Here is a 23,956-nt window from a genome sequence, read left to right as displayed (position 1 = left end):
AAGTCGGAGGGGGGATGGGGGAGGATAGAGGAGAAAGCAGATTGGGGGAGAAGGTATATTGTGGATTGCTGTTTTGGAGTGGTGGGTAGGGGAAAGATGGGGAGAAAATCTGTAACTCAAAATCTTGTGGAAATGAATGATGTAAAGTAAAATTAAACATAAAATTTAATTTAAAAAAAAATAAGAATTACATAATGTACATGTAAGCAATATTATTACCTCTTCCCCTGCCCCTCTCTTATCAGGAATGATATAAATAACAAAGAGTCAACGTTCTAAGAGACAAGTACACATAAAAACATATACACAGTAAATACAAAGTTAATAAATACAAATATATAAAAAAGTCAAATATAAATACAAAATATGCAAAAAAACCTCCCAAACATAAAGCAGTTTGGAAGGAAGGACTAGTCGTTGGGAGAATCAAGAAAAGCTAGGCATAAATAGAGAAAAGTGTGGCAAGTGCGATGCTCTGTGCAAAGGAACAGAGATAGAAGTGTGTGTTAGAGGACCTGAAAAAAGGCCACTTAGGATGGAATGCAGAGTGCTAGAGGGGTAGTAATACCCAAGAGGCTGTAAAGAAAACTTGGGGCCTGGTTGGGTGGGGCTTTAAAAGCTAAACATCAGGAGTTTTGTATTTTATCCTAGAGGCAACAGGACTGGAGTTGATTTGGTAAGAGGCATATGGTCAGATCTTTGCTTAAGGGAAATTGCTTTAGTAGCAGTGTATAAGATGAGCTAGAGTACTTTAAGACTTTAAACAGGGAAGTCAATTAAGAAGCTATTATAATAATCTAGGCAAGAAGTGATGACATCTTTAAGGTTTCTTTGGTCTCTAGCTTAGTGGCTACACTGAGGTAGTTTTCTCACTTCTTTTCTTTTTAGTTTTGAGATATTAAACTAAGACACTTATACCAGTCTTCCTTAGGTACACTCTATCCCTGGCCACCAACCTGCAATTTTTATATTTGAAGCCATTACCCAAATTTCTTTTAATGGTCCAAATCTAAACTCTCCAACTATTCATCTCTCAGATTTGCCTTTTCTTCAGAAGATCTTGCCTTTGATGAGCAGAATGATAAAAAGCAATGCTCCTATGGTATTTAATTTCCTGGCCAATGCCTAATAGCAATGCTTTACAGACTGTTTATGGCAATATCACTTGTGTGTACACAAATCACGCGAGGTGGGTAGTGGTCATCAGGTTTATACAAGGCTTGGAGGTTCTCCATCATGTCCATGATAGATCTCTATTTCTACTAGGTTGAAAAATAGCTGCCTCTAGATTAATTTCTTCTTCCTCTGCTCCTTACTACAGGATCTCTCACCTGACAGTAACTTGGAATCTTTGTAACTCTTCTTTATAAAAGGGGCAAGTGCTTCCTGCTCTTTGGGAAGAATCTCCTATCTAATGATTTTTCTTCTTTCCTGTCACTGTTTTCCATTCTCTAACCTACTGGGGCACAGGTCAGAATTCCCCTTGCTCCCTCTACATCTTTTTGTTTTTACAATGAAGTCATTTTTTTCAATTTTGGAAAGAATAATCTCCCACATATCCAAGAAGGCAGAGATATTATTTGAACCCTTCACCATCTCTTCTAGAAAGTGAACAAACATGTCCTTTAAACATAGATAGCAATTACTTGGCTATGGCAAAAAGACAAATAGTGTGCATTCTATATAGTCTACTGGAGGCCTCCATGTGCTCCAGATTTCCTAAAAACGTGACCCTGAGTCCTTTGTTATTCTATCTGTTGTAATCAAAACATGTGTTTTAGGATTTTTATTGGGAATAGAAGGTATCATAATGGTTTTAGCAAGTAGAAGTTGATGGCAGTGATGGGTTGGTTATTTGTCAGATCATTTGGAGCCACTGTCACCAAGCCTTGTCTCCAATCCTGGAGTCTCTTAGCTCATTCCCTTCTAGGGACTATGGGGATTTAGTCAAGATTTGAGGGAAAGCATATTTCTTTTAATAATGATTCAGAGGTTCACCTTTCTTCAGCTATCCTTGTTCTCCTACCCCCACAAAACACACCAGAAGAAACTTCTGCTTCCTCTTTCCACTAGGACCAGCTCTTCCACTCAGAGCATGGACATGGACTTCCCACCATTGCTTTTATTTTAATCCCTCCACCACCACCACCCTAACTCAGGAATGTATACTTATTCTCACAGAGTATTTTTATAAAAATTCAATACAGAGAACTATATTAATTTCATTCCTCAGGCCTCTACAACTATTTATTTAAAATAAACAAATGAGGGGCAGCCAGGTGGCTAGCGCAGTGAGAAAGAGAGCCAGCCCCAGCGTCGGGACACCTGGGATCAAATCCAGGCTCAGATACTTAGCACCCACCCAGAAACACCTAGCCGTGTAACCTTGGGCAAGTCACTTAACCCCAATTGCTTAGGGGCAGCCAGGTGGCGCAGTGAGTAAAGAGCACCAGCCCCAGAGTCGGGAGACCTGGGATTGAATCCGGGCTCAGACACTTAGCACCACACCCAGAAATAACTGGCCGTGTAACCTTGAGCAAGTTATTTAACCCCAACTGCTTTAAAAAAAAAATAAAAAAACAAACAAACAAATAAATAGTAGCATTTTGCAGCTGGAAGGGACTACATAGCCTAACTCCCTTATTATATATAGATGAGGAAACTGAGGCCCAGGGAGATGAAAGGTCTTGCCCAAAGTTACATGGTAAGATGACACTCAAACTAATTCTAAGGTCTCAGGATTTACAGTTCAGGGCTCTCCACTAACCTATGTCTCCACCCCCACCCCAGGTCCAGATGTGTTAAGGAAAGGAATCAAATTTCTCAGTGACTGCCCTATCTCATGCAAAGGTATACTCAAGGGCAGAGTAGATGATTAATGAATGTGTATAGAACAGACCTGAATTAAAGGCAGAAGCCCAGTCTTTTATGAGATTACTTTTGGGGTTTTTATGATTCTTGTTCTTTCTCCCATTCCCTTGGCCATATCTATGCTTTTTTTGTTCCTTTGATTCTTCTATAGACTGTGCACTAGATGAGTAGACTACTTAGTCAATTTTATGTTTGTGGCAGATAGGTATAAGAAGCCTCCTCTACTGGGTGAGTGCTTCTGTCTCAATTCTAAGATCGATGTATCTATCTCTCTCTCTCTCTATCTCTCTATCTATCTATCTATCTATCTATCTATCTATCTATCTATCTAATCTTATCTATCTAATCCCTTTGTTTCCTCACCAGTTCAGCTGCACAGAGTATCTCAGTACAGTGGAAAGAGGAGACCTGTTCTATTTACTAGTTATTTCAACTTAGGTAAGAGGTGGACTATATCAGAGGTACCCAACCGATTAGCTGAGGAAACTTGGGAGTGCCAGAGAACTGTTGCAAAGGGCCTATAAATCTGTAGGTGTACCAAGAGTTATTTTTATCTTTATTGATCTCCACACAATATACATGACAGTATAATGTCAATACACTTTCCATAGGCTGAATACTACAATGTCTTACTTACATGAAGTGATGCAAAATGAAGGCAAAAGGCACTACAAAAGACATGACTACAACAATCTCAATGAAAATGACCCAAAAAGACATCAGAATCAGCTTACATACAACAACCAGTCTTAGTTGCAGGAGACTGGTGAGAATACTTACCTGTTTTCTCAATAGAAAGACAATGGACTACAAGTGTGAAATGTTGAAAATGTTGTCAAACATAATCACTGAGGAGGTCAGTTTTACTTGTTTCTCTTTATTGTAAGGGAGAGGTCTGTGGCAGTGAGGGATTTTACTGGGAAAGTGCATGTTCTAAATAACAAAAGGCATCAACAAAACATTATCACAATGTTTTGTACATACATTACTAATTTTCAAATGTACACAAATAATACAGAGATGAATAAAATAAAATTCCCAATACAGTTCACAAATTCACAAGTCTCAATATCCTTTGCTAAGGGGGAATGTGTATTTAAAGCAGTGCCAGTATACTCACATTTGGCTCACCCTGAGCTTGAAGGGTTTCCTCCTCCTCCTCCTCTTCTTCTATCTGCAGCCCCAACACATCCATGTCTTTTCCTTCGGACTCTTCCCTTTTGGCTTCTTTACACCTGCAGGCCTCCATGTCACTCTGCAACTGGTGCATCTGTAGCAGGACAATGTCATGCCCTGGGCCAGAATACATAGAGGCATCAATGATTCCTTTCATTTCTCTTTAAAATACTGAGAACAGCCCCAGTAGCAATTTTCTGGCACTGTATTTCCTAGACCATTTGTCCACAGAATGCTTTTAAGTTTGCTATATAAGGAAAAAACTGCCTATTCTAGGCAAATTCTAGGGCCTGAGTCACAGAATTTCCTTTGGATAAGAGTGGGAGCAATTCTGGAGCAAAATGAGAGAAAAGCATATCTATTTTTATATGGAAAAACGTGTTGCATAAAGCAAGTATTTTTGATAAATAACTTCATACCTAATATTTCTGCTGATGGCACAGCTTTTCTCCCTAGCACCCAGGTTCAAAACCTGGGAGGCAACTTTGTGACCCTCTCACCTTAACAATCTCTTCTATCTGTTCCCTTTTTCTCCATTCCCAGAGCTACCCTCTTAGTCCAGGCCCTCATTCCCATCCATCTGTACTGTCACAGCCTCCCAAAGTAGATCCCCTACCCTGTACTACTAGCCACGTCTTCTCTGCATTTGCTCGGCTAGTTCCCCATGACTGGCTGTCCATTCAGAATATTCCTTTTCCTCTTAGGCTCAGTTCATTTTCCAAAGCTTTACTCGATACCCTTCACTAAAATTATTCTCTCCCTCTACAGATTTTCTAGAGAACTTTGGATCCCTCCTGTCTCTACTGTCATTCTATTTTATATTACACATACATGTTATTTCCTCACTGCAGAATATAAACCCCTTTTAAGCCAGAATCTGTGAAATGTTAACATTCTTTCTTTCCCTAGTATATTTCATATGAGATGGCATTTAAGAATTGTTTTTTAATTGAATTGAAAAAGAAATAGTGCTATTACTGAAGTTCTAAACTCTTCCACCCAGCACCCATGGATACCCGATGTCTGGTGCCTCTCCTGTCCAGCATGATTTCCTGTGACCCACACTCAATGCTCCAGTCACAGTAGAGGATTAACTGATGTCTGCATTCTTCTGACTGTACTTTTGCTCAAACTGCTCCTTATGCTGAGACTGCCTTTCTTCCCCTTCTCTTTAAAAAAAAAAAATTTTTTTTTTTGCTTTTTGGAGGGGGAAGGTAAGGCAATTGGGGTTAAGTGACTTGCCCAATGTCACAGGCTAGTTTTTGTGTTGTGTCTGAGGCCGGATTTGAACTCAGGTCCTCCTGACTCCAGAGCCGGTGCTCTATTCACTGCACCACCTAGCCTCCCCGTTCCCCTTCCCCTTTTGCTACTGAATTCATACACCTTTAAAAGTCCAAATCAGCTGCCATTGTCTTAGGAAGGAATTCCCTGATTTTTTTTGTCAGTAACAACGTTTTTCGTCAGAATTCACACTGTATTTATTTTTGCACCCACTAAAGCATTTATCATGTATAATTATTTATTATAGATTCTGTGCTAGTGACTTAAAACCCCTACTAGGCTGGCAGTTCCAGGAAGACAGACATCATATCAGCTAAATTTCAGTTTTACTTAAAAGCTAGTGCACAGCACAATGTTCGGCATGTTCTTTTTTTTTTTTTTTGCTTTTTTTTGGAGGGTAATTTGGGGTTAAGTGACTTGCCCAAGGTTACAAGGCTAGTTTTTGTGTTAAGTGTCTGAGGCTGGATTTGAACTCAGGTCCATCCTGACTCCAGGACCAGTCCTCTATTCACTGCGCCACCTAACGCCCCCAGCATGTTCTTTCTAGAGGATCTGTTAAAAGTCTTTTGTATTCTATTTTATCACAAAATCCTTATTTACATCATATGGAATGCCAGAGGTTGCAAGAAAATTTGAGAAATGCAGGTTTTGGTCTCTTCCTACTTTTAAGACATAAACTGAGATAGTAAATATAGTATTTATCTAGGGCAATTTTAGGAATTATTTTTATTTCCTATTTAAATTTAGGCCTTCAGAAAGAATCAACCAGGGTCTGAGCACTTTGTGCCAGCTGTATTTCACTGTTGTCCTAACAAAGGAACAAACACTTAGAAAAGCACTCATCAGCAACAGAGAATACAGTTGGTTGGTCCAACCTTTTTTCAGCTGGTCAATTTCTTCTTCTTTTTGGAGAATAGCTTCGGTTTTCTCATTGAGAAACTGTTCCTTCTCATTTATTAATGTTGTTAGGTCAGCAACCTTGGCGAAGAGAAAAAAAACATGTATCAACAGTAGTTACTCTTACACTGAACCACCACTCTACATTTTACCACTGTTATTATCCCAAAACACCCTCAGGAATTTCAATGATAAGTTCTTTCCTGAAAACCCAATGGACCATTCCTTTTTCAATCACAGATTCTGTGGAAATTATTTTTCACTGTCACTCTGGTCAACAGAGAAAATCTGGCCAAATCTCTCAGCAGGACCCTGTCCAAAAAGTGGCTATAAACAGGTACTTAAATTAAGACACTAATAATGCTAGCTTGAATTTCTGGGCATTAGCTCACAGGGATCCATTTCTCAAAAGCTCAATAAGTCAGAGATCAATAGACAACTGGGAATGGTAATATTTATAAGACAATTATCAACCCTCCAATAAGAGCATGGAACCAGATGTGGAAATGACGTGGTAACTGCTGGGCAGTAATATGAGTATCTATCCTGACTGAAGCATTCCATTCAATGCCCCATCAAGGCATGGAGGAGCCCCTAAGTTCTTGAAAGCTATTCAAGTACAGAATAACTTAGGGTAGCTCCTAATATACTAGAAAGGCCTCAATCAAAAACAGGACTTGGATATTAGATGGTAATGAATTTTCTGGGCAATAACATTCCACGAAACTCTACTAGGATGGGCTAAACTCCAGCAATGAATAGTAGTAGTGGAACCTACAGAATCTTAGTTCTTTTAGGACACTGCAGTAATGTTCACTAAAGTATCATCTCCCTTGGTGAATAAATTAGATAAATAGGCTATAGCACTTTTGTGACCTTCTTCCATATCCCTTTGAGATAAGAAGCAAACAAATAGTGAAGCACAAATACTTAGTGGAGCCAATTCCTATAGCTAAGAATGCCTTTATTAGTCATCCAAATTTCTGACAGACAAAATGCTGCCAGGCTCTTTATCATATGAATGCCAAAGTAGGAGCAGTGGCCTGAATAAGTAGCCACAACTGGACAGACCTGCTGTTGAAGATCTTCCCTTTGTTTCCGGGTTTCTTCCAGTGCCTTGGCAATTTCCACACTAACAGTTTCTCTCTGGCCCCATTCTTCCTACAAACCAAGATACACTCATGAGATTTTAATGCTAAAATTCTAGTTCACATCCCTTTGGTCATAACATATCAAATTACTACTAAACATAAGAAATGCCACACCGAGGGAGACTAATATCTCTATATTAGTGTAACAGAAAAAAAAAAAACAAACCAAAAACCCAGGAACCTTCTATGGCAAAATCTTCTACAATGAAAGCAGTTTTCCTTAAACACAGACCTAACCATGTGACTCTCCTATTGAATCAACTTTAGTGTCTCCTTATTACTTCTAAGATAAAATATAAACTTCTCTGTTTAGTTTTTAAAGCCCTACACAGCCTGGCCTTAAGCTATACTTTTAGCCTCACTGGGCATCACTTCCGCCAGCACTCTGCAATCCCACTAAGCTGGCTTCCTCTCAGTTTCCTGAACATAACACTCCATCTCCCATTTCTGTGCCTTTGCACAGGCCATGCCACATGCCAGGAATGCCTTTGCTCCGTATCCTGGTTTCAGAGTCCCTTTCTTCCTTTATTTTGCAGCTCAAGCACCATCTTTGGCAGAAAGCTTAACACACATCAAATTTCCCTACAACAGTACATTGTGGAACAGGAGGGAATTGTATATGAAACTGCAAATCTCTATTATATAAACTCAATAAATACAAATTATACAGAGTATAGGAGGGAAGGCAGTATAGTAGGTGAGGCAGAGTTAGTCACATTCTAGATATGTGTGCAAAGGCACTAAGATGGACAAGAATGTTGTGTATGGAAGTCAAGAGGTCAGTTTGGTCCTTGCTTTTCTTTTTAAATGCATGGTAAATTTAACATGTAAAACTTCCAAAAATGATTCCTTCTGGCTTTTATGTTTGTTTGGGAAAACTATCCCTACCCCTTCTCTTCCTCTTTTGCGTCCTCCTCCCTCAATTAAAAAAGAAAAGTAAAACCTTTTTGACAAATCTGCATTGTCAAGAAAAACAAGTTCCCACATAGCTCATATCCCAAAATGCATGTTTCATTCTGCATCTTGAATTCATTCTCTCTAGTCAGTATATGGGTAGCATTCATCATTGGTACTGTGACACTGTTGGTCCAAATGCCTACAATGTAATTCTTTTTATTTCTTACCTCACAGAGCCCTTTTCTTCCTTCAAGATAAGATCATTAAACTGATGAGAGTTAAGTCTTTCAAAGTGAGTTTTCGTTACATTGTTGTTATTGCTCAAACTAGTTTTGCTCACTTCACTCTTTATCAGTTAATATAAGACTTCTCAGGGATCTTTGAAATCAGCCTTTTCCTAATTTCTTATGGGGCAATACTATTTAATTATATCTATGTACCATAATTTATTAAGCCATTTTTTCAAAAGATGAGCTCCCCATTAGTTTCTAGTTCCTTAACCAGTAAGTACCCAAAGAGTTTCCAGAAATATTCTTGTATATATGGGGCTGCAATACCACTGGGTCAAAGTATGCAAGTTGAGTCAATAAGCATTTATCAGGTGCTTACTCTGTACCAGGTTCTGTGTTATGTACATTTTAGTAACTTTGGGGGCATAGTTCTGAACTGATTTCCAGAATGGCTGTACCAATTCACTATTCCAACAACGATGAATTAATGTGTCTGTTTCCCATGGTCCCTCAATCATGTCATTTTCCTGTCATCTTTGCCAATCTGATGGGATCTGAGGTAGAAGTTTCAACTTGTTTCAATTTACATTTCTATAACTATCAGTGATTTGGAATACTTCTTTTAATATCGCTGTTGATAAACTGGATTTCTTCCTTTGAAAACTGTCTATTCATATCCTTTGACCATTTCCTATGGTTAAAGAGCAGAGAATGGGTCAAGAAAATTTGAATGAGTTCCTTGTACATCTTGGAGAACCTCCTGTAGAGGATTTTTCTTGGTTGCTTATTTCCCTTCTAATTTTAACTACATTGGTTTTGTTTGTGTAAAAGACTTATCTGCAATCTTCTCTATCCTTTGTTTGGTCATAAACTATGCCCATTGATCCAAAAGATAATTTCTTCCTTTAATTCGTTTAAGATGTCATCTTTGATGTCTAAGTCATGTATCCACCTGAAGTTTCTCTTGTTATATGATGTGAGTTATTGGTCTACACCTAATTTCTGCCAGACTGCTTTCCAGTTTTTTCAGCAATAGTTAAGTCCTTTTCCCAGGAGTCAGGGTCTTTTTTGGCAATTCTCTCATGATGAGGAAAATCAACTGCAGAAAGGTTAAATGATTTGCCTGCAACACACAAGTAGTAAGAGGCAGAGCTAGGATTCAAGCCCAGGACCTCTCTGGCTACAAATCCTGTGTTCTTTTCCACTGTACCACCCAAAACATTGTGGGGTAAACATTTTCCTCATAAGCAGAGACAGCAGCACTAACTCATCTGACCAAATTAGAAGGAATAAAAAATTTAGCAGTCCTATTAAATTTAGCTTTGTGATTCAAGTTAGTTAATTTGCCAGTCACTGCAGCCCAAAGACTACAAAGCCCAGGAATGATAATTTCAGCACAAAACACATTTCTTCATACACTGCTCAAAAACTTAGTATATTTTGGTCAAACCAATTCATGCCTAAACTGCTTCAGGAAACATGCTCTAAAAGAAATTATCCTTTCTACATATTATTGAAGAGTTGAAGGCAACGTTTAACCAAAAATCTTTGGCCTTGCCTATCCTTGTGATGGTACTCAAGGAAAGAGGGATAAGCTCATTGGGACTCTGGAGGAAAATGTGAGAAGCCCACTTTTCTACTCTAGTGTGGTAAAATGGAAAGGGCACAAGAGTTAGATGACCTGGCCTTGAATCCTGTCACTTCTGCTCACAGTCTGTGTGACTTTGAGGAGGTTATTTTTCCTCTCTAAGCTTTCTCCCTTCTTTCTAAAATAAGAGAGTTCCAGTTCTAAGTAAAAGGAACTTTATCTTCTTAGGGTAGGGTCAGAATGGAAGAGGTGCCATTTTGGGAAAAGCACTGAGTCTGCATGAGGAAAAGGCCACAAAAACCTGAGAGATAATTGCATCACTTTTTGACAAAGTTCTATAGTTATCTCTTTTTAACAACATTTTAAAGAAGAACATTTTAACATTCCTTTGCTATACTGAGTTTAGATCTTGTCCCACTTACCCACTAGCTGTGTCACTCTGAGGATCAAATGAGATACCATGTAGAGTGCTTTGAAAATCTTAAAGCCCTTTCTAAATTATTATTGTTATTATCCTAATTAGGAGAAATAACACAATGTGACTTGACAGAATTATTTTAATTTAATTCAATTCAACAAATATTTATTAAGTAACTGTATGATAAAACACTGTAGAATACAAACATAGCTGCTGCCATCAAGCAGTTTATGCTCTACTGGAGGCGCATGACATGCACTTACCCAATATAAGTTAGAATGTGATAAGTGCACAGGAGATGTCACACAGTATGGCCCGAAAAATCTGAAGAGGGAAAGTAACATTTCTAGTTGGGAAGGAATGAAGGAAAACTTAATGGATGAAGAAGCCCTAGGCTTTGAAGGAGGAGAAGAATTTCAATAGGCAGGCGGGAGGGTAAAGTAGATTGAAGAATTCATAGCAGGAATGGGGACTGTCTAAATAAAAGGCAGAAGAGGGAAGGATGTGATCAGAGGACACTCAGTACTCTGGGTGAGAAGTATTAAAAGACACATCTAGAGAAAGAATTTGGAGTCAGAATGCAGAGTGAGGCAGACTATTTTCTTTTTTGTTTCATTTTGTTTTTTCTTTCTCATGATCTGTCCCATTCATTATAATTCTTCTATGCAACATGACTAATGTGAAAATGTGTGAAATAGGAATGTATGTGTACAGCCATATCATACTGCATGCCATCTTGGGGAGGGAGGGGGAGAAAATTTAAAACTTATGGAATTGAATGTTGAAAAATAAAAATAAAAAAAAAAGAAGTATTAAAGGCAAATGTTACCCTGAATGTTACAGAAGAAGCTTTGTCCCAGTAAATAATTTAAGACATATATTTAACTTTTTAGGAACAACATCTTATATGATTAAGCTAGGGCAGGGGTGGAGAAGCTGCAGTCTTGAGTCTACATGTGGCCTACTAGATCCTTAAGTGCAGCTTTTTGCCTGAACCCGAATTTTATGTAAGATCTAAAAGGTCACATGTGGCCTCCAGGTCACAGGTTCCCCACCCCTGAGCTAGAGACTTTACTACTTGCTTTTTTAAAGAATTACGAATTAGAGCTGGAAGGGGCCTTAGACCAAAAAATGTTAGATGGACAGGGCTTTAAAACACAAAACATTAGAACATAAAACAAACTGTTAGAAACACAGAGATAACCTAGTTTAACTCCTTCATTTTATCAATGAAGAAACAGAGGTTTAAATGATTTACTTAGGGTCATAGAAGTAATTGTAAGTACTAGAACAATTGTCTTATGATTCCAAGCCCATGGATCTTTCTGCCACACCATGCTGATAACCTTTCAAAAGGATTCACAATGCTGGAAGCACCCTCCTTCAATTTCGTAAATACCTTCAATTTCTTCAACTCAAGCTTGTGGGTTTCTAAAGAATTTTCATATTCATTTCTATTTTCCTTAAGGCTTGCATTTTCTTCTTCTAGCAGTTGCTGAAAATGAGAAATAGGTATTAAAAAAGTTTTAAAGGGTTACACTGTTCATCTGCACAATATTGAAGTTACTAGTTCTTTCAAACCAACATTTCACCAAAAAGATCACTACAGAATCACCTTTATGATAGTGGATGGAGAATGATAAAGAGCAAAGAAAAGGAACGCTCCTAATTATGAACAGTAAACAACTGGGAGAAGAGTTCATCAAAAGGGGACAAGGAGGAAAAACAAAATGGAGAGGGGAAAAAGAGGGTGTCACAGAGAATAAGAGTAAAGAACCAATACATTTGGGATCTGAAGAGAAAGGAAATTTATGTATTACAATATGAAACATTTTAAAACTCCCTCTCCCATTCAAAAAAATTTACAAACTGCTACTTAAAACACTGCAACTCAGAGTATGACTATCCTCACCTCCATGTAAACAATTATAAAAGCTACATTTTGTCTTTGGTATGTTCAGCTTCTCGGACTTAAAGTGAGTAGTACCCTGGTGACTATAACATCCTTGTGTCAAACACTTTCCTCCACTTACTATCTGGTGGCTTGCTGCTGTCTTGTCAGACTCTCGAGCTTTCTCAAGGGCAGCTATTTCAGCCTCCAGTCGGTTCCCTTGCTCTGCATACTGCTGCTCCAGGACCAAGATGTGCTGTTGCAATTTGTTGCTTTCTTCTGCCAAACTGGACTGCTCAAAACGCAAAAAAATGATTTTTTATTATCTAGGTAATAAGTCGTCAGCAGCTGTGCAGCAATTTAAAGATCTGCAAAATAATTTTACCTATGAAGCAGGTACTACATTTTACAGATTGGGAGGCTGAGGCTCAGAGAGACTGACTTTCCCATGGCCAAAGGACTAGCCAATATCCGAGGTGGAATTCAAACCCAGGCCTCCCTGGACAGTAAACCCGGAGCTGTTTCTTTTAGATTATGCTGCTTCTCTTTGAATCAAGTCCAGTGAAGCCCTTCTCATGGCACGCAGGGGACTCTGGGTACTCTAAGGTTAGAGCGTCCAGGACATGTCTGATAACAGGTTGGTATTGCTGCCATCTTCAGATGAGTTTTTCTGAGTGCAGAAAAGCTCATCATCCTGAGATGAATTTTTTGGGTCATGCAAACTTATGGGGATCACCTATTAACATGTGGAGAAGTTCTGATCTTTGTCAGTGGAAGGAACTTCCATTCTAATAAAATGGCCAGTATTTTGAAGCTTGAATAAATATTTAATGAAAAGAATTTTTAAGGGGATCCTTCCACAGACCTTGAATTACTTAAGATCTAGTCTCTCTCTAGAGATAAGTTGTCATCACACTCACCCAGTGAAACCCAATACTTCTTGCCACCTCTCAAAAAAAAAAAAAAAGCACCCAAAGAGACAAACCAATGAATTGCAGAAAATCTGAGCACGTGTCAAATGATAATAGGCACAGCCACAGAATAAGGTTGGGGTGTGATGCTTTCTAACTGATCTAAACCAGAAAATCCACCTCCTAAGACACAACGAAATCCCTTCCTGCCAGCAAATGAGACTGTCAGAGAACACTCACAAGCCTCTGAATCTGTTCTTCTTTTTCATTCATTATTTCATTGCTCTTCTTAAGTTTCTCATCTGAACTTTGCAGCATTTCCTCAAGTTCTTTTACCTGAATGGGGAAAGAAAAGAAATACTCTTCCCTATTCAACAAATGCAGACACCATAAGAGAAGAATGCCAGTTCACAGGCTTGACTTTCACCTGACTAAGGCTGCTTTCTCTTAATCCTTTTATAAACTCTTCTTTCTCACGAAGTAATGCTTGGCTGTTAGTTACCTGACTATTCAGTTTTGTGATCTAGAAATAAAACAAGAAAATATTTTCAGGTTAGAGAAGTAGAGGATGGAGAACCTCAAGAATGGTAGCTATTTCCACTAAAGTGAGGATCCCTCCAAGTGACTGGCATGCACACGACTGACATATAAGGCTCTGTCTCAGAGGCTGTAGTCAGTGATACTGAAACTGCTACCTTCTTACTGGCTGTGTGATAATGGGCATGCTCCCTCCTTCCCCTCCCTATGCCTCAATTTCTTGATCTGTTAAATGTGGCTATTGTATTAGACTGATCATTAAGATTCCTTTAAGCCTGAAGGGACTGGATGATATTATGCATTAAGTCACTCATACTTCTGGTATTAAAAACAATGATATGTAAAAGCATTCCTAAATTTACAATTCCACAGGATTTATAGTTACAGCATAAGTTTTAGTCACACAGACACAGTGCTTCATAGACATAAAGCACTTATAATACAAACACAGAACACAGTGGAAAAAGTACCTGGGTCTCCAGTATGCTAACTGTCTCAGCTTGGCTGGTCCTAGCAGCCAACAGCTGCTGCCTTGTATCATCCAATTTCTGTTCTGCAATAGTTTTCTGAAAGAATTTAAAAAAAGAAAAGCAACCCCACCCTCCCCCCCCCCCCCCACACACACACTATTAGTGAACAGTCACTCTGTCTGGTTTTCTGCAAACCAGGCATAGCTAACCTGCAACAATCTTTTCTTAATAAAAGTCTGCATTCATAACTATTTGTCTTCACCCAGAGAACTACAAAGAGGAGGGGGAAGAAGGCAGAGAGAGGAGTCTCTAAGTAGCACAGAATGATGGGTGTAGTCTATTTGTAAAGAGCATCTCATCAAATTATAGCTACCTCTTACAAGTATAAGGAAAAGAGCTTCAGTACCTGGGAGAAGACTATCATGTGAGGATGATCGTACGTGCAAAATGAGATTATCTCTATGAGAACAGTAAAGCTAAGGAGAATTTTCTTCCTTGATCTTCTGACTTTTAACGTGTTCTTTCAACTCTAAAATTCTATGATCCTATGAAATCTCAGAATTCAAATTCAAGAACAGATGAAACACTTACAATTTCCACTGTACTAGAATGCTGGAAGAAACACTAAGTTTAGATTTTACATAGTTCCTACCCTTCATGGATATTAGATACTAGGAGGGGATATAACAAAGAGACGAACACTCAATAGTATAACACTATAACACTCATATATAGTATATGACAGCATCATATTGGTAGAGAGTCAGCACTGGGTTCAAGAAGACCTGGGATTAAGTCTTAACTGACAAGACACATACTGGCTATGTGACCCCGGGCAAGTCACTTAACTGTCAGTGGCCCAGGCGTCTCTCGAACACCCAAAGTTACAGAAAAGGTGCTAATACGAACAGTTAAGAATTCTCAGTATGATGAATCCCAAATCTAATCCCATCCCAAAATGTAGATTCACAAGGGAGATACAAAGTGCTGCATGCAAGTACAAGGGGGTAAATTTTTTATTCACTGGGGAAATGAGGGAATCCATGAGGGAAGTCATGAAGTAGATTTTATAAGACTTGAGCTTGAAAGGATAGGTAAGGTAGGTACTCAACCAAAGAAGAGGGAGGAGAAATCACATCTCATCACTGCTTTACTCTGACACTAACCAAGGGAAAGGTGATGGAGATTTAAATTACCTCCTTCAGTAGTTCCTGTACATGTTCCTCCCCTGACAAGTTTCCTTCTAGTCTCTTCTCCAGGGACAAAACTTTTTCCTGCAAATGTTCAATGAGTTTCTCTCTCTCTTCAGCCTTGACAGCACCCTGTTATAGTAAAAAGCAGTGATGTTCACCTTCTAAGCAAATCCTTTCCTCTCTTGACACCCAAAAGTTCCTCAGAATTCAAAAGACTCTTCATAGATCCCAAAAGATGAACTCCTTACTTCCCACCAGATCAGGAAATTCTTCACTTGCCCCCACGTCCCCCAAAACTGTGAAAAATGGCTTCAGGACACACTCAATCTCATCTTTCTCCCCAATTAAAGAAATAGTAATTCTTAGAAGAAGTAATGAAATTACCTGTCCTAGAAACTAGCCAGGATGCTAGCTAGATAGGTGCTCCTACTCTTTACAAGAATTATGTTTTCATGAGACAGAACCAATTTTAATCATAGTATCTATGCTGTAATAATCAAGACTAGCAGCACTTGAACTGATGAGCCTATGTCCTGAGGTTTATCTTCATTTACTTAAAAACACATAAGAATTTTTTTTTTAAGCAATTGGGTTTAAGTAACTTGCTCAAGGTTACACGGCCAGGTGTTTCTGGGTGGGTGCTAAGTGTTTGAGCCTGGATTCGATCCCTAGGTCATCCCGACACTGGGGCCAGTGCTCTTACTCGCTGTGCTACCTGGCCGCCCCTAACACATAAGAATTTAAGACTCCCCTAAAGCAGAGGTCTTTTGAAAAGTGAGTCATATGACTACAAATCTATGTGTGTGCAGGCTGCATGAATATCTAAAATAATAATGAAGTACATATTGATAGTTATAAAAAATTCACATTTTGATCACAAAGATCAACTCCCAATCAATTTAATGAAGTTTAACTATATACAAGTGCCCAGCTAAGGGTCTAATGCTAGTCACTGACCAATTACATCAATGAGGTACTCTTTAGAAATGATGACAAAAGAATTATAAAGAATTGTGGTTATACTTACGGTACATCACAATTCTAACTCCAGGTTTATTTATCAGGGATATTGTTGAAGGGATTCTTGTTTTAACATGGATGACCTGAGGGTCCATAACTATGATTTGTGAGCTCTTAATGGTGGCTTTCAACTTTGATTTCAACAATTTCATGAAAAGAAATGTAAGTATACAGACCCAAGGAGACCCAAACACCAAGCAAAATTTAGTCATACAACCTGAAATGTTTGGTGTTTAGGCCCAAATGGCTTAGTAATTTCCATGTACTAGGTAATTAAGTAAAATTTGTTTTGCTAATCACCTCAGAGAGATAGAATATTGAACTAAGGAGCCAGAATCTAAGATACTAAAAGATATTCCAGTTCAAATACAAGCATGACTATCATCCTAGAATGGCCTAAGCAAAGCAATTTTCTAGGGAAAGACTCAACTATATAATTTGAGAATAATTCTAATAAAGTTCAAAATGCAAAAGCAGAAAAAAACCTAAAACAGTCTCATCTAATCTGTGACCACATCATTTATTAACTTCAGAACATAAAGAAAAACTAAATTAAATGTTTAAAAAAGAAAAAGAAAATGCCCCCAATATCACATACACTTATACTGTTCTAGTTGGCTAAACAAGAGACAAGTCTCTAGGAAAAATTCAACTCTTCCTCGGACTATAACCAATCACCAAGTCATCAATGGCTAAGAAAGGTATTTGGCCTTGGTCTGATAATGTCCCTTCAATTATCAGCTGCCAACAATTCAATTACATCCAATAAACATTTGTTAAATGCTTCTTTTGTGTAAAGCAGCACATAATAGCAGCATAAATTACTCCCTGCCCTTCAGGATTTCACAGAGGCTTTTGGAAGTATGATAAGAGTAGTAGAAAGGATGCTAGAAGTGGGAATCAGGAGAAATCTTGATTCAAATCCCACTTCTGACACTTTTAACTATGTGACCACATACAATTCACTTAACCTCTTTGAGTGTCCATTTCTTCATATGTAAAATGAGGATAATAATATAAGCAAAACCTACCCTCATAGGTTTGTTAATGAGGGTCAAATGAAATAGCATGATAAATCTTAAGAAAAAACCCTACATGTTATCAGTAACTATTCCTATTCTTAATATCAGAAAAGACATGAAAAATATACTGAGGAAAATCATACTGGTTATTTTAAGTGTATGAGAGGTCTAAATAAAATTGTATGTGAGGAGGAGATCACATAAAGTTGATGGAACCTGAACCCAGTGAGTAAGTTTCCGAGTGGAATACTAAACTTGGGAGTCCCAAGACCTGGTTCAAATCTCAGTTATCACACTTACTGGCTCTATTACATGGAATGACAAGTCAATTCACCTCCTGTGTGCTTCAGTTTCCCCCCCCTATAAAATAAAATTAATAATAAACCATCTCAACAGCTGTTTGCATAACATAGTGATTAAAGGCTTTAAGGAGCTATAGAAATGTGAGCTGTTACTATTATCCTTTAAACAAGAGCCTTGCTACAACAGTACTTACTTGCAAACTCTTAACAGAGGCCTTTTGTGAAAACCAAATGAAATACTGTAGGTGAAGGTAAATATAGTGAGAGGATAAAGCAGAAGACTTATTCTGCTGCTCATTGCTTATGTGACCTTGGGCAAGTCATTTTTTCTTTCTAGTCTTCAATTTCCTCTTCTGTATAATTAAGGGACTCAATTAACTCTTCTCAGATCAAGATAAATCAAACCAGAAAGTAAACAAGGCAGAAGTTAAGAAGATGAAAGAATTTTAGAAAAGTTATATATGGAAAATCTTGTACATGGAGAATATTGAACAAGAAAAGAAAAAAATATTTCCATTTCTTAGCTATACAAGGCACCATCAAAAAAACTGACCATTATGGCATAAGAGCTTCACAAACAAATGCAGAAAAGCAGAAATACTGAATGTGTCTTTTGCAATGTAAATAAAAATTTACATTCAATAAAAGATCTTTGAAATGGATTAATAACTTAATTGGAAGCTAACTTAATCCTAAAGAATGGGTGGGTCAAAAAACAAATAATGGAAACAATAATTTCATTAAAAAAAATGTAACAATGAGACAACACAATTTGTGGGATGCAGTTGAAGCAGAACTTAGGGGAAAATTTATATCTCCAATTCCTTACAGCAATAAAAGAGAAAAAACCAGATCAATAAATTGGAATGCAACTAAAAAAGATAGAAAAACAATAAATTAACCCCCCCAATTAAATATCAAAATAGAAATCCTGAAAATCAAAAGAGATATTTGCAAAACTGAAAGTTAAAAAAATTGAATTAATAAATAAAATAGGAATTCGTTTTTTGAAGAAACAAACAATAAAGAAGATAAGCTACTGGCTAATTTGATTTTTTTTAAAAAGCAAATTTTTAATATCAAAAATGAAAAAGATGTATTTACAACCAATGAGAAATAAAAGCAATTAGGAGCCATTTTGCCCAAATGTATGGCAATAAAACTGACAATCTAAATGAAATGGATGAATATTTATGAAATCATAAACTGCCTAAGTTGAGAGAACAAGAAATAGAAAACTTAAATAATTCAATCTTATGAAAAATAAACTGAAGAAGCCATAAGTAGACTCCCTAAGGAAAAGGATTAGATGGATTTATAAGCAAATTCTACCAAATATTTAAGAACATATAATTCCAATACCACATAAACTGTTTGATAAAAGAAGGAGTACTATCAAATTCTTCCTATGACACAAATATAATCTTTCTTAATATCTAAACCAGGGAAGGTCAAAACAGAGAAAGAAAACTACAGACCAATTTCCCCAATGAATATTAATATAAAAATGTTAAAAAGAATAATATCAACGAGACTACATAATATATCACAAAGATCATACACTATTTATAACAGGGATGCAGGGCTGGCTCAGTATTAGAAAAACTGTAAGCATAAATGATCAATTAATAACAAAAACAACAAAAATCTTATGATTGTTTCAAGAGATGCAGAAAAAGCTTTTAACAAAATTTAACACTCACTTCACTGGAAAACACAGGAAAAAGGGAGCTTTCTTTAAAATATCTCTCTAAAACCAAGAGCAAGTATTATCTGTAATGGAAATAAGCTACATGCCTATCCAATAAGATCAGCAAGTTAAATGAAGATGCCCACAATCATTATTATTATGCAATATCAGACTAGAAATGCTAGCTGTAGAAAAAAAGACAAAAAAAAGAAACTGAAGAAATAAGCATAGGCAACGAGGAAACAAAACTATAACTTTTTACGCATAGGCAATGAGGAAACAAAACTATAACTTTTTACATATATGCTTAGAACACTGGAGAGTCAATTCTAACTAACTGAAACTAAATAAAACAATGAACTTCAGCAAAATTGCAGGATATAAAGAAACCTATACAAATCATCCAGATTTCTGTATATTACCAATAAAACCCAGAAGGAAGAGAAAGAGAATCCTATTTAAAATAACCAACGACACTATTAAAATATTTGGAAATCTACCTGCCAATACCCAAACAACAAATTATACAAACACAATTACAAAATACTCTTTAAACAAATAAAGATGTCCAAATAATTGAATAAATGTTGTTTAACCATGGCCAGGCCAAGTCAATATAATAAAAATTACAATACTAACAAAATTAATTTACTCATTCAGTACCATATCACTCAAACTATCAAAGAATTACTTAATAGAGCTGGAAAAAATAATACCAAAATTAATATGGAGAAACAACGGGAAGAATATCAAAGGAATCAATAAAAAAAAAGGCAGGAAGAAAAAGGACTTAGCAGTACCAGATCTCAAACTATACTACACAGCTGTACTTCTCAAAACAATGTGATACTGGGCAAGAAAGAGTTTTCCTGAAACTATCTCCTTTATCACTTATGAGATAACAATATTCCATCACATTCTTATACCAAGTATTTTTAATGAACATAACTAATGTGGAAATTAGTTTTGTATTGTTATACATATTTTTACTGGGTTTTGTTTTTCTTGCCTTCTCAATGGGTGGGGAGGGGTGGGAAAGGGAGTAAATCCTGAACTGAAAATAAAATCAAATTAAAAAAAACTGATTGGGTTTAACTAGATAATTTTTTTTTTTTAATGAGAAATCGGGGTTAAGTAACTTGCTCAAGGTTACATGGCCAGGTGTTTCTGGGTGGGTGCTAAGTGTCTGAGCCCAGATTTGATCCCCAGGTCATCCCGACACTGGAGCTGGTGCTCTTACTCGCTGTGCTACCTGGCCACCCCCTAACTAGATAATTTCTAAGGTCCCTTCCCTTCCAGTTCTCAGTCTTATGATGCAATGACTATGCCACATTGGCTTCTAGGGACTCTATGGATGCTTCCATTTTCCTGGAGCTGCAGAAAATAAAAATGATGGCAATATGTGGGCTGATACCATAGGCACTTTTGGCCACAGCAGCTGTTAGCTAGGATACTCCAACAAAGAAGATTCAAAGACTGCTGGCATAACTGTTAGAAGATGGGGCTGTGATGTGTGTAGGATGCAAAAAGTTTACTTGGAAGAGAACAGGAAGGAGGAATCCAATGAAAGTTCTAGGTGTAAGTAAGCAATAGGATAAGTAATTGGACTCCTTGGGCATTTGCATTTGGCATTAATGTGGTTTTTTGGTTTTCTTTTGACCCCTGAAGAGCTGTTTTTGGTCAGGCCTAGGAGCTGTTATGTTTGAGCCTAGGGGAGGGAACTAGATAAAAAGAAGTGGCCATGGTGAGTAGCAACTAGGTCCTACTCTAAGCCACTCCCCAGTCCTAAGGACACATTAATGTACGTTATCTTGAGAAATCCAACATACTATAACTATAAATGCTAGAGCAATAGATTACAGTTAATAGACCCCATTTCTATGTAGTTTTCAAATTTACAAGGTTCAAATCCCTGATGTAGATTTAGGGAGGTTCAGGGATCTAGGTAAATGCCTGAACAACTCACTTAATTTTAGTGCTGAGGGCTAATGCCACTCCATTTTATATATGAGGATAGGAAAGTCCAAGAGGTAAAGTGACTTGGCCAGTCATACAGCTAAGAAGTCAGAGTCCAAACACGAAACCAGACTTTCTGATTATAAATCCAGTGCCCTTTCTACCACACAAGGTTATTTGGTATCTTACTGTTATTGCTGCTGCTCTTGATGTTGCTGTTGTTGTACTTCAGTTTTGTCATTCTCTTTGCTATCCTAAACTCCCCTACCTTTTGATTATGCTGTTCATTTTCAAGCTTCAAAGACTCATGCTCAGCCTGCAACGTGCCCAACCTCTTCTCAGAACAAGCTGCGGTAACCTGAGCCTACAATTTCGGGAAGGAGAGTTAGTTTTCTCAATTATGTATATTTTTAATGGGTAGGTCCCTTCCAGCCCTAAAATTCCTAGATTCTAACAGTATAACTAATGAATAAAGAAAAACATGCAAAGACTCTATTAACTAAAATATTACAGAACAAGAAATGTAACTTATTGTCAAATATTATAGAAAATGTAGAAATAGGACCAAGAATGACTGGGTAACATTTTTAGAGTATAAATACAAAAAAACACCTACAGAGACATTAGTTTGCTGTTCAGAATAAACATGGACCGAGAAATGAATTGCAATAAATTTCCATTTCTACACCCACTTCCTGAATAAGTAAATCCACTTCCAATGAATATGCTTTGGATGAGGTATTCTTGCATGGCTTTATATATGATGATTTGCTGGGGGTGGGTTTGGAGGTCAGAATCGAATGATCACATGAAGTGAAGAGATTCTAGGGGGTAATTCTTGTAGGATCCATAGGAATGTGACTTGCTGGTAGACTGGCAGAAAGAACAAGCAACGGGGAATGGGGGAGTGGCCCCTCCCCCTGGAGCATCCCCTGAAGTTTTTGCCTGAAAACATTCCCTATTCACCTCACAGAGTAGGAAGATCCAGCAGACATGAAGGAGTCCAAAGCAAAGCAATCAAGTGCCCATCCATGCCCTTCTTGGTCAGTGGTGCCAAAGCAAACGCCTGGGTGCCCGAATGTATTTTTCTAGAGCAATGCCACAAAAGAGTAGCAAGAAGACTGTAGGGGAGACCATGGCAACCCTGCCAGCCTTTGGGCAAATGTGGTCTAGTAAGGTAGGAAGGCATAATGAAAGTGATCTGGAAATCTGTGTTCTTTCTTGCCTTGGCTCTGACCTGTAGCAGCTGTGTGACCCTGGAGGGCTCCTTCACCTCTGAGTCTGTTTCCTAATGGGTACAAGGATCACTAGGTCTGCAGCACCCACCTCACAGGGTTTTTATAAGGCTCAAATGTTAAATCTATAATAAAACACTGTCAGTCTTATCATGTTACATAAACATAAGTTGTTTTAACTGATTCTCATCTGATTCTTCTCACCTTTTTCCTTGGAGTTCAAATAGAAAGGGTCTTAGAAAACAAGACAGCCTCAATGGCAGTCAGCATGACAGAAATTACATGCATATATGTATTTCATCCTGTTCTGCATGATTTTGATTTCTCCTTCTGGTTTCTATAGTTTGAAAGCTTTCTCTGGATATAGCTGAGAAATAATTTATTAAGTTGATATTTATTAATTTTTATTTTATGGATCAGTTATGTCTGGGCAACTGTAGGTAACAATTCTGTCTGAACAGTTCAATTCCAGTTTATCTAGTGAAATTTCAAAGACTTTGTGAAGTCTATACTTATATAATAGGGATTTGTCATCTGCTGGCTTATGAAAAATAGCAAGCTTCTGAAGAATAACCATAGCCACCATAGGTCATATCTTGCTAAGCAGATGCTAAGTTTTTATCGTCTACAGTGATATATATTTCCTTGAATAATCTGCTTTAATCAATATAAAAATTATTATTTTTATGACCTCATTCTCATCTTTATTCAGTGAAGTTCAAATGGAAATGGGGCTGGGAAAGGTCATTATGTAGCTGTTACTCTTTTATATCTAATGCTCTATGGACTATTGTGCAGGTGAACAGCTTTTAAAAAAAAAACTGGATCTAAGTACTGGGATGTCAGATCATCTTCTCTAAGCTCACTGAGAGGAACTTTGGGGCAATTCTAGCACTAGAAAGAATGAGAGGGAGAACATGCACTTCAATCTTGACCCAACATGGTTCTCATTTCTTCCACTAGGTTTCTATATGTTGAAAACTTTTATTCCATGTAGTTAGGAGATTGAGTATTTGCTATAAAGACATCTATTAAAAATGTTCTTAAATGTTTTTGGATCAGTATTACATCTGGTTAATCGAGAGCAAAAGCTTCCTTTGTCCTAACACTAACACTCTAGTTCTAGTGCAATTTACTTCCAGAATTCTCAAGAATATTTTGAGGTCTGTATCTGTTGTATGGGAATTTGTCATGTTAGTAGTTTATGAAGGAGACTGAGC

General features: G+C 37.5%; 1 protein-coding gene across 8 annotated transcripts in view; it reads right to left on the bottom strand.

The window, feature by feature from the left end:
- The window catches only part of GOLGA1 (golgin A1), a 57,499-nt gene that overhangs the window by 12,780 nt on the left and 20,763 nt on the right, over positions 1 to 23,956 (bottom strand). For 7 of the 8 annotated variants that reach the window (XM_069082762.1, XM_069082761.1, XM_069082767.1 and 4 more), the window contains 9 exons: positions 15,515 to 15,640; positions 14,319 to 14,414; positions 13,739 to 13,834; positions 13,552 to 13,647; positions 12,543 to 12,692; positions 11,909 to 12,004; positions 7,297 to 7,386; positions 6,204 to 6,306; positions 3,992 to 4,164 (listed from right to left, as the gene is read on the bottom strand). In XM_069082762.1, the coding sequence (XP_068938863.1) occupies positions 3,992 to 4,164; positions 6,204 to 6,306; positions 7,297 to 7,386; positions 11,909 to 12,004; positions 12,543 to 12,692; positions 13,552 to 13,647; positions 13,739 to 13,834; positions 14,319 to 14,414; positions 15,515 to 15,640 (1,026 nt within the window). The remainder of the gene's footprint in view (positions 1 to 3,991; positions 4,165 to 6,203; positions 6,307 to 7,296; positions 7,387 to 11,908; positions 12,005 to 12,542; positions 12,693 to 13,551; positions 13,648 to 13,738; positions 13,835 to 14,318; positions 14,415 to 15,514; positions 15,641 to 23,956) is intronic. The other variant, XM_069082766.1, reaches the window with a different exon arrangement.

This window comes from Petaurus breviceps, unplaced genomic scaffold (genome assembly GCF_028583685.1).
Source record: "Petaurus breviceps papuanus isolate PSGF00001 unplaced genomic scaffold, PetGlider_PUasm1.0 171, whole genome shotgun sequence".
NCBI classification, from domain to species: domain Eukaryota; kingdom Metazoa; phylum Chordata; class Mammalia; order Diprotodontia; family Petauridae; genus Petaurus; species Petaurus breviceps.
The sequence above is the reverse complement of the archived record's forward strand: the minus strand, read 5'-3'. Positions and strand labels throughout refer to the sequence as shown.